Genomic DNA, 10,062 nt, shown 5'->3' on the forward strand with positions numbered 1-10,062 from the left:
AATTAAATAATTAGTGGAGATGGGAGTTATATTCTCGCTCCATTTATATATATTATATAAAAGAATATATTTTATATTTGTTTTTTCTTGAATATAATTATACTTATAATTATGAATAAATTTAATAAATATCTAAAATATTTTTAAAATTATTTATATTTTTTTTTATTATTATAATTTTTCATAATGGGGAGACGAAATCCCCTCCCACCCTGTTTCTTCGGAGAAGTTTCATCTTGCCTTGATTAAGAAAATTATGTATGGAAGACCGCCTCAATCCCGATTCGCTTTTCGTTGCCATCCCGAGTCATAGATGATTTTTTCCTCCATCTTCTAAATTCTAATTAATTCCCTCTAATTTTATAATAATATACAATACACACACACACACACACACACACACACACACAAATAAATAAATAAATAAATATTTCTGATTTCGTTAATCAAATTTAGGTCGAGTTAATTCCAAATGCAATTCATGAGTAAAATAATCCCATAAACTAGAAGTCGATTTTTACCATCTTCTGTTTGTTTTGGTAAATCTAAACAGTAAAATCTACAGAGTATCCAAAGTACAAAAAAAAAAAATCGTACCGGTCTTGGACCATTTATGGTAAAGTACACGAACGCCTTTGGCTTTTCATATTTTCATAGAAAATAAAATCGATGTTGAATCTGATTTCAACGTACAAGAAATTGGATACACGGTAAATAGAATGGATCTTCACGTATCCAATCCGTCAATCAAAAAGTATACGATTACTGATTCATCTGAAAAAACTCCACAAAATCCACAAGTGTAAAAAAGTGGAAAAATAATAATAATAATAATAATAAATAAATAAATAAAGTAAAGTAAAATAGCTTGCAGGTCCAAGCAGGAAAAGGTTGATCCAAAACCCAACTAACAAAACCAATCGATTAGTTCCACGGTTTTATCGTTTTATCTGAGCCACCAATACCACGTGCCTTTCTTGCTGGATCGGCTTCACCCCGGCTAGCTCTGTGGTCTGGTGCGCCAGTTATGAAATCAGTAACCACCACCTACGGCGCACGATAGCTTTGCCCCCCCCCGGCTCATGAGTCAGTGATCCTCACTCTTCTTCTTCTGCTACTCTCTGCTTCCATTCTCCTACACTCTGCAAAAACCCTAATGTCCTTTCGGAATAGATAGGCCCTACTTGTAGCTCCGTTTATATATACTTTTCCATAATAAAAAGCTTCAATCTTTAATTCTAGCTTGATCCTTTTTTTTCTTTTTTTCTGTAATTATTTATTTGGGTGTAGAAGATGATGGGCTCTGAGAACCAGGGCTTCGAAGAAGCCCACCTTTATGCATCGAAGGAAGAAATGGAAAATCTTGTTCTTGACGAACCTCTAAACGACAATAAATCCCACTCTAATTATCGAAGCGCACTGTCGTCGCTGGCCGACACCCACCACCCACTGTCGCCGCCGGTCGCCGCTACCCCGGCTGATTCCGACCCTTTGCTCGCTCCTCCGTCTTACAGCGATTTCGGAAACCCTAGCATCCACGACAACTCCTACCTCGATCCTCCGTCCTATGCCGATGTGACTTTCAGCCCGTTCGACGGCGACACTGGTAACGACATCAACGGCATCGAAAGCCCTAGCAAAAGCTCTGACAATTCGGGTTCTCTTTCGAGATCGCCGTCTTCGAGCTCCGAATACATAAAGATCACGGTTTCAAATCCTCAGAAAGAGCAGGAAACGTCGAATTCGCTCGTGCCTGGGGGGAATACATACGTCACCTACCTGATCACGACGAGAACGAACATTCCTGAGTTCGGCGCATCCGAATTCAGCGTCCGGAGACGGTTCAGGGACATCGTGACGTTATCGGACCGGTTGGCTGAGTCGTACAGAGGGTATTTCGTACCGCCCAGGCCGGACAAGAATGTAGTGGAGAGCCAAGTTATGCAGAAGCAAGAGTTCGTGGAGCAGAGGAGGGTTGCATTGGAGAAGTACTTGAGGAGACTAGCGGATCACCCTGTAATCAGGAAGAGCGATGAATTGAAGGTTTTCTTGCAGGTTCAGGGGAAGCTTCCGCTGCCGACGTCCACGGACGTGGCGTCGAGGATGCTCGACGGGGCAGCAAAGCTTCCCAAGCAGCTGTTCGGAGAGAGCGCGGTTGCACCTCACGAGATTGTGCAGCCTGCAAAAGGTGGGAGAGATTTGTTGAGGCTCTTCAAGGAGTTGAGGCAGTCTATGGCCAATGATTGGGGGGGTTCGAAACCACCTGTGGTTGAGGAGGATAAAGAGTTCTTAGAAAGGAAAGAGAAGATGCATGAACTCGAGCAGCAACTCAGCAATGCTTCTCAGCAGGTAATTGATACATAATTTAAGCTCATTGTCATAAGCTCATTATGATTACTGTAGTATTGATATCTTTGGTAAAATTTTGTAAGTGATGAAAGTTTGGAATCTCGAATCAATCCTTATCAGAGTGGTTATCTAATTTTATGGCTAATTAGGCTGAATCACTGGTAAAAGCTCAACAAGATATGGGTGAAACAATGGGTGAATTAGGATTAGCCTTTATTAAGCTGACCAAATTTGAGAATGAAGAGGCCATGTTCAACTCTCAAAGAGTTCGGGCCGCTGACATGAAAGGTTTGGCAACGGCTGCTGTCAAAGCGAGCAGATTCTACCGGGAATTAAATGCTCAGACTGTCAAACATTTGGTACGTCTTGAAACTTTTGTGTTTGATAGTTCTTTGAATGGAAAGGATTGGGCTAATTTTCTATTGCTGTTTGCATTATTATAGCAAATTATCTTGAACTCCCAAAAAGCATTTTTAAAATTCTGATGAATGCAAAGCATTTCAATTGTGTAATAAGCTTCTTAAACTCGGTGATTGCGCCAGTTCAACCTATTTATCAGCTTTATAGATGGTGAATGCTAGCAATTTCAATGTCAGTTTTTTGCTTTGAAGGAACTTTTCCATTGTTTAATCCTTTGTCTTTGTATTGCAGGATACATTCCATGAATATCTTGGACTTATGTTATCTGTCAACGGTGCATTTTCAGACCGCTCAAGTGCTTTACTGACTGTGCAGACTCTTATATCAGAACTGGACTCATTGCACTCAAGGGCTGAAAAACTTGAATCTGCATCATCTAAGATATTTGGCGGTGACAAGTCAAGGATTCACAAACTAGAGGAGTTAAAAGAAACTATAAGGGTTACTGAGGATGCTAAAAATGTTGCAATCAGGGAATATGAACGTATCAAGGTATCCTTTAATTCCTTAAATTCCTTTCATTTTACTTTAAAGGATAATCTTTCTGTATCTGTAGAATTAATAGATCAGCAACCTTTATCTTATGCATGTTCTCTAGCGGACCAATTGTGTATATATATATATATATATATATTCTCTGTGTGTGTGTATGTAGACTGATTTGAAGGATAGGCATCACTTACGGATGTCCATGTCATAGAAAGACCACACACACGTGTATATACATATGCTCTTTCTTGTATTATATGATGGATATCTCAACTTTGTTAAATGAGGAATTGTAACACACACACGCGTGTATATACATATGTTCTTTCTTGTATTATATGATGGATATCTCAACTTTTTTAAATGAGGAATTGTTGTAACAATAATTAATTAATCAAAGTTTTGTAATTGCTTGAGTTACATGTTATAATCTTACCCAGCAGTTTTAATTTGATAATTTTAATTTGGTATCCTCCCCCTACCCCACACCAAACCCCCCCCCCCCCCCCCCCCCCCGCGGGGGCCCCTCCCTGTTAAGGTAGCATCTCTTGTTAAATCTTTATTCACTTTCTCTAGTTAAATAAAGGGTAATCTTTCTGTATAAGCAGTATTAATAGATCAGCAACATATGTTCTCTCTAGAGGAGTGAATGCATTTATGCGTTATTTGTTCCTTGATTTCTGTAATGAATATCTCAACTTTATTAACAGAGGAATAGTAGAAACAATTATTATTATGTGTCCTAATTACTTGAGTTAGTATTATAGTCTTATCCTTCAGTTTTAATTTGGTCATTTTTGCTTTAAATTTGGTCCTCTTCAAATTTATTTCCCACTGCTTCTCATACTCTCCTCGGTTAACATAGCACCTCCTTAACTCCTTGTCCCCTTTCTCCATGTTGGTTTGAGCCACTTGCTTTCTTGATGTTGATCAGTCATCTTGTCCACTTTCCTCCATCTATCGTCATCTAGTGTTATTTTTAACTTTGCAAATGCAATCACCTGTCGCTGAACCCTCCTAACATCATGATTTCAATTTTGTTCGTTACACTGTTTATTTATATATTTATTATTATTTTTTAGGCATTCTTTCCTAAGAAAATATAATTGATTGCATGCTGTGATGTTTTTCTTGATATGGGTACCAATCCACTTCGTTAGTCCTATTTCTTTTGAATGTATTGTTATTTTAAGCTTGCCCATAGTAGATGATTGATCCAATAGACATGGTCATTTTGTGGAGCTCTTTGTATCTTTTGCTCTTTTTCTTATTAGCCAGAAAGTTTGATTTTGGTTCATCTATCTGTTGATCTGAAGTTCCATAGTTCATTGAACTTGTATGATCTCTAATTCTCTGTGTTGACCTTTGATGTGACAGCCTAGAAATTAGGGACTGCAGTTTGATGGATAGAATAGGCAGTTGCTTCTATAATTTGTCATGTTTCTGACTGAATTTAGTTATATCAGATCCAAATTAGCAGTGCTTTGCTGTTATTAGATTTGAAGTTTACCTTGTACAATTTGTACAAAATGGCTAGTTAGTGTAAAGTTAAATTGCATCCTAAATGCCACAAGGTCATGTATATCAGCCTCGGTAAAATGGTATTACCTGTGTCATGTACTATAGGGCCTGATGCTTGATGATGATGGCATTTGACATTCTTTGGTTATTGATATGGGGCATTGGAATGGACGGCTAGAGGCTAGGGGAATGCAGTTTTCTGTATGCTTGAGTTGGTAATTGCTATCGTACTCACATTATGGCTTGTTTATTGCTGGATCTATCACTTGTTTCTTGTTCAATCTCATTGCTGATGGGTGCACAAGTCTCGTTTACCTTTGTTGACTTTGATAATATTGTTGAATCTGTGTACTGCTGATTCTTTTGCAATCGTAGCTTCATGTAAAATATGGTTTCAGAATTGGTTCCAGTAGAGGTGAAATGAGGTTCTGTTACTTCAGTGAATCTGGTTTGAATGTCTTCATTTATTTTGCATTGTTATCTTTTCTAACTATTGCAAATTCATGTGATTGCGTAGTTTCTATTTTTGCTGTTTCTCCCTGTTTGATTGTCTTAGTATTCATCTTGAATGCAGGAAAACAACAGGAGCGAACTTGAAAGGCTTGATGCAGAGAGGAAGTCCGACTTCTTGAATATGTTGAAAGGCTTTGTGCTTAATCAGGTACTTGTCCATTTTTCTCGTCTGTATTGATAAATTTGAGCTAGCTTCTAGAAATTAAAATGATCTCTTGACTGTAACTTGTGCATTCCTTGTCAAGCATCTGCATGTGTACTAATTTTTGTTCTAATGATTTGATAGGCCATTGTAGAGATAGTCTTGTTTAGTATAATTTTTGTCATTATTAAGTATTGATTTCTAGTTTTTTGTTGACCCGGTGGTTTGGAGTTATGTTTACTCATTTTTCGTTTCTGAGTGAATTGGAATGATTATTGAAAATTATATTGCATATTGAGATTTTCCAGCCATTCTACAGAATATAATGAGAGAATAATGAGCTTACCGTGTCTGCTCTCCCTCTTGTACTCTTCAGTGTAAAATTTCTTTCATTATATTTTCCAACTAGGGTGGGAGGGAACCCTTCGTTGTGACTCGAGAACAACCGCTACATTATTTCATCTACCTTGACAGTGTGTACATTAGTTTAGCTCAGAACATGTGCCTATGTTTAAGTTATGCCTGTTGTACCTGTTGTTTCTAATTATAAAACTGTTTTTTTCTGCGTCATTTTGTAGTTTGGTTGCTATACTTGATGTATATGGCTTTGTTGAATTTCACAGGTGGGGTATGCTGAAAAAATTGCAAATGTGTGGACAAAGGTCGCAGAGGAGACAAGTGGTTATGTGAGAGAGAGCAGTTGAACGGCAAGGATGTAAATTCGAAATTTTCTGTCTTTTTTTTCTTTCTCTTTTTCCTTCACATTCTATTGATACCCTCTCTCAGGAAATAGTTTTATGTTCGAAACAAAATAAAACTTAGAAAGGAGCGCTTTGTAGCTGGTTGAGTTTTAATTTCCTCCAAGTTGTATCTCTGTTAGAAAAATCGTTACACGACTTAAGAGTTGATATTTTGTAAATTGCATGTACTTTTCAACTGTTTTATGTTTGCTTCTCACCATCAAATCAACGGAAACTCAATTATGAAATTAATTGGAAGATGTTTTTTTTTTTTTTTCTTTTTTCAGTAATGTATTTAAGATTTAAGCCTAAGTTATCTCCATATTTATGAGAAATGACTCATTCTATGTTCAAACAAAAACCTATCAATTCAAGCAAACCAACCTCTGTTTGTATTAAGTATGTTAAAAAGGGTATGATTAGCGAACGTACTGAATACAAAATTTGTATGCCCATTTCTCATCCATTTGTCATTTGTAAGAAAATTCCGTTGAGAAATTCACAAACAGCTCGTATGTATCCGCTACTAACACTTTGGTGTTTTTGGAATATAACACTACAAACATTATCCTACCAACAATTATCCTCCACAAAACACCGTGAAAGTGAAAGAAAAAACAAAAATTGCTTAAACGTAAAATCAGATCGAATTTCAAATGCGGTGCATCATGGTCTGACCCACCACCGAAGCTGGTCCAGAAGAACCGGACCCACCAAGCACGGAGAGGAACCCGGTTGATTCCTGTTCGTCGAGGAAGAGGTCCTCAGGATCCCTAAATGCGCCATGAGCGCATACGATCGCTACTCCCACCAAAACCGCCGTTATAAGCAACGACGCCACGCTCGTCACCAAGATCACGATCAGCGTGATCAAACCCAAGCCCACTAGAATTTGGGGATCGGAGTATGTACGGCCGAAGATCACGAGAGGCTGATCTGACGGTCGGAGAGCGTAGAGAAAGAGCCAAGCCGCGAGCAAAGCGATGAGGGTGAGGAGAGAGAAGGGGTGGGATAGGAGGAAGAGAGCGAGTACCAGTGCGAGTAGGGTTAGATAGTTGACCCTGAAGTAGGCCGCATTCTTTCGCACGCGCGAGGCGGCATCGGAAAGAGAGTCCGGTCTGGAGAAAGCGGTCCGATCGATGAGCTCGGTCCAGGGCCGGCGGTTGGAGAAGGCGCTGCGGGCGTACCCGGAGAGGCGCGTGAAGATGGCACGGACGGGTATGGATGGGAAGGAGGACTGTTGGGTTTGGGTGGTGGTGGTGGTGGTAGGCTGGGGATTTGAGATTGGGAGTGTTGGTTGGGAGGACATGGATGGAAATTTTGAGGGAGAAGAAGTTGAGGGGTTGTGAATGGAGGGGTTTGACAACGATACCAGTAATTTTGGAGTTTTGGGTGAAAAAAAGAATTTGTGTTCGGTTTTATTTGGCGGATATATATTGAAAAAAATTAAATAAATAAATACAGAGCAAAAAGGAGTTTCGATGATTTTCTATATGGGAGATGGGGCAGAAAATAGCATTGCCATTTGGAATTTTTTTTATTTTTTTGTTTTTTCCGTAATAGCATTGCCGTTTGGAATTGGGATAGGCGGTGATTAGTCTATTAATTTTGGACGAATATATATAAATATATATATGAAAATTTTATGAAGAGTACGGTCCATATGAGAATTGCAGTATCAGTAATGGGTTTTTCATAATATTAACGATAGTTTCTTAAAAAATCATCACTAATACTATAAAAAATCGTCACCAATATTATGGTCCACATAAAAACTATCCGCACCATAAAAAAACTGTATATCTATATATTTATATTATATTTTAAGGAAAAAATAAAAATAAAAATTTTCCTTTGATTGCATAATTGCATTGCGAAGAAACATAAAATTATAGAAAACAGAAAATGAATTCCTTCTCTTGGATCGTCAGTTAACACGGCATGGTGCATATGGGCAACAAAAGGAACGGTGAGGAACATGCACTGGATTGACAGTAGGATTATGTATGAAGGTTGCATTTTGGACAGTAGGATTATATCTACATTTCTATTTATAAATTCTGGTTCCTTTCTTAAAATAAACATTAATTTTTAAGCAAATTATATATGAAGGTTGCATTTTGTATACCAATGGTGACAATAGGATAACCTCTTACAAATTAGTAACATCCTATAAAAGAAACGGGGATAATTAGGAATTTATGGTGAAAACCAACTTATCGAATATGTTGGAATCATACAGCAGAAATATATAATAAATATATTTTCACCATCTATTATTAATTTGCAATAGAATTTAAAAGATCACATATGATACTTTCTGTTTTCTCTCAATAGTTTTTTTTTCTTTTCCTTAATGTGTTTTATTTTCTTTGAGATTCTAACTCTTTGAAAAAATATTATGTAAAATTTTATATGATTGGAAGCTAAAAGATTGTATATTATGTAAAATTTTATATGATTGGAGGATAGAAGGCTGTATATTTATATTGCTAACCTAGCCTTCTAGGGTTTAATAATACATTGAATCCAATTAAAGGGTTCATTTTTATATTTTAATAACCAATCAAATAGGTTTTATCACTTAATGAGTTAGTTTGTGAATTCTACATCCCATTATTAATAAAAAATTTTGATTAATGACTTAGCTTACTGCAGAAGCTTAAATCCAATAATTTTGCACTTACTATTCCACTAAAAGCCCATATTTAAACTCCAAGATTGCTAAGTTCATGTTAAATAAAATTTTTTCAAATATCATTAATTAATTGATAATAATTTTTATCAATCAATTAATTTATTCTCGATTTATCAGTTCCTTTAACGGATCCAATGCACTGGTCAATAACTTTCAATATCCGAGTACCAAAACATATGAAAATGATATTTCATATATATTTTATTTTATATATTTCATAAATACTTGGCATTCAAATAATCATAATTCCTAAATCATCAAGATATTGACCGTTCATAATAAACATTATTTATTGATAACTCAAAAAATTATGATCATTTAATTACCTATTTATAATATAGTTAGAATTAAAAAAAAAAAAACATATCCAATATTACTTGAGATTTAATTCATTTTTATAGATATTTATCCTTAATTAAATGTCTCTTAATCCTTTCAGAATGAACAAAATACATTTAAATATTTTATAATAATCAAGATGGATTATTTTATAAAATATTACTGTCTAAATAAAGTGCCTAACTTTGTGCTTATCAACTATAAGACAATTTATTAATTATAAGAATCTATGATCATGTTTTTTATGAACTTATCTGTATAATCATATATTACATGATTAATATGAACCTTACACATAAAATATAATATGCACAAACATTTATAAAAAAAATTCATATTATTAAATTAAAAAATAAAATTACAACATGTCTTGCTCATATAGTAGAAATATAACTAACTTTCACTCACTCTAAAGTAAATTTGGGACCTCTTTTAGACTCATATTATCTTCATACTTCTTATATACTTGCTGAGGTAAAGTGTTAGTAAAAGGATTTGTCAAATTTTCCTTAGAAGCTATCTTAGGACCATTGTGTTTCCTCTCTGAACGAAATTACGGATCAAGTGGTACTTATTTTCTATGTGTTTCTGTCTCTTATGGTACCTAGACTTTTTGAACTGTGCTATGACCCTGTTGTTGTTATAGTAAAGGGTAATGAACCAATGTAGATATGGTATCACCTCAAGGTCTATAAGGAATTTCTTAAGGCACACAACTTCCTTTACAGCTTCAGATGCAGTCACATATTCAGCTTCAGTGGTACCGCTAGCAACAAATCCCTTTGATATTTCTCCAACTAATGACTCCTCCATTTAAAGTAAACACATAGCCTAACATTGATTTACTGTAT

At 35.9% G+C, this 10,062-nt stretch overlaps 2 protein-coding genes across 4 annotated transcripts; one reads left to right on the forward strand and one right to left on the reverse strand.

The window, feature by feature from the left end:
- Positions 1 to 874: 874 nt before the first annotated feature.
- Positions 875 to 6,426, forward strand: LOC107411553 (sorting nexin 2A). 3 transcript variants are annotated; one of them, XM_016019160.4, is made up of 6 exons: positions 877 to 1,086; positions 1,291 to 2,349; positions 2,499 to 2,708; positions 3,001 to 3,261; positions 5,354 to 5,440; positions 6,058 to 6,426. In XM_016019160.4, exons 2-6 carry the CDS (start codon positions 1,294 to 1,296, stop codon positions 6,136 to 6,138), a joined length of 1,695 nt encoding a protein of 564 aa, XP_015874646.2. In that variant the 5' UTR covers positions 877 to 1,086; positions 1,291 to 1,293; the 3' UTR covers positions 6,139 to 6,426. The 3 variants fall into 3 exon arrangements, with proteins under 3 accessions (XP_048324030.1, XP_015874646.2, XP_048324029.1); XM_048468072.2 differs by having other exon boundaries at positions 877 to 2,349; XM_048468073.2 differs by lacking the exons at positions 5,354 to 5,440; positions 6,058 to 6,426 and adding an exon at positions 4,885 to 5,326 and having other exon boundaries at positions 875 to 2,349.
- Positions 6,427 to 6,606: 180 nt separating this feature from the next.
- LOC107411625 (PRA1 family protein B1) lies at positions 6,607 to 7,778 on the reverse strand. Its single transcript, XM_016019240.4, has one exon. It carries the CDS (start codon positions 7,481 to 7,483, stop codon positions 6,827 to 6,829), a length of 657 nt encoding a protein of 218 aa, XP_015874726.1. The 5' UTR covers positions 7,484 to 7,778; the 3' UTR covers positions 6,607 to 6,826.
- Positions 7,779 to 10,062: the final 2,284 nt, after the last annotated feature.

Source organism: Ziziphus jujuba, chromosome 10, assembly GCF_031755915.1.
Source record: "Ziziphus jujuba cultivar Dongzao chromosome 10, ASM3175591v1".
Classification (NCBI taxonomy): Eukaryota; Viridiplantae; Streptophyta; class Magnoliopsida; order Rosales; family Rhamnaceae; genus Ziziphus; species Ziziphus jujuba.

Coding starts and splice junctions, on each gene's coding strand:
- LOC107411553 (XM_048468072.2), top strand. CDS start 1,294: ATGATGGGCTCTGAGAACCAGGGCTTCGAAGAAGCCCACCTTTATGCA. Junction 2,350..2,498: donor TCAGCAATGCTTCTCAGCAG/GTAATTGATACA, acceptor ATGGCTAATTAG/GCTGAATCACTGGTAAAAGC. Junction 5,441..6,057: donor AAGGCTTTGTGCTTAATCAG/GTACTTGTCCAT, acceptor TGAATTTCACAG/GTGGGGTATGCTGAAAAAAT.
- LOC107411625 (XM_016019240.4), bottom strand. CDS start 7,483: ATGTCCTCCCAACCAACACTCCCAATCTCAAATCCCCAGCCTACCACC.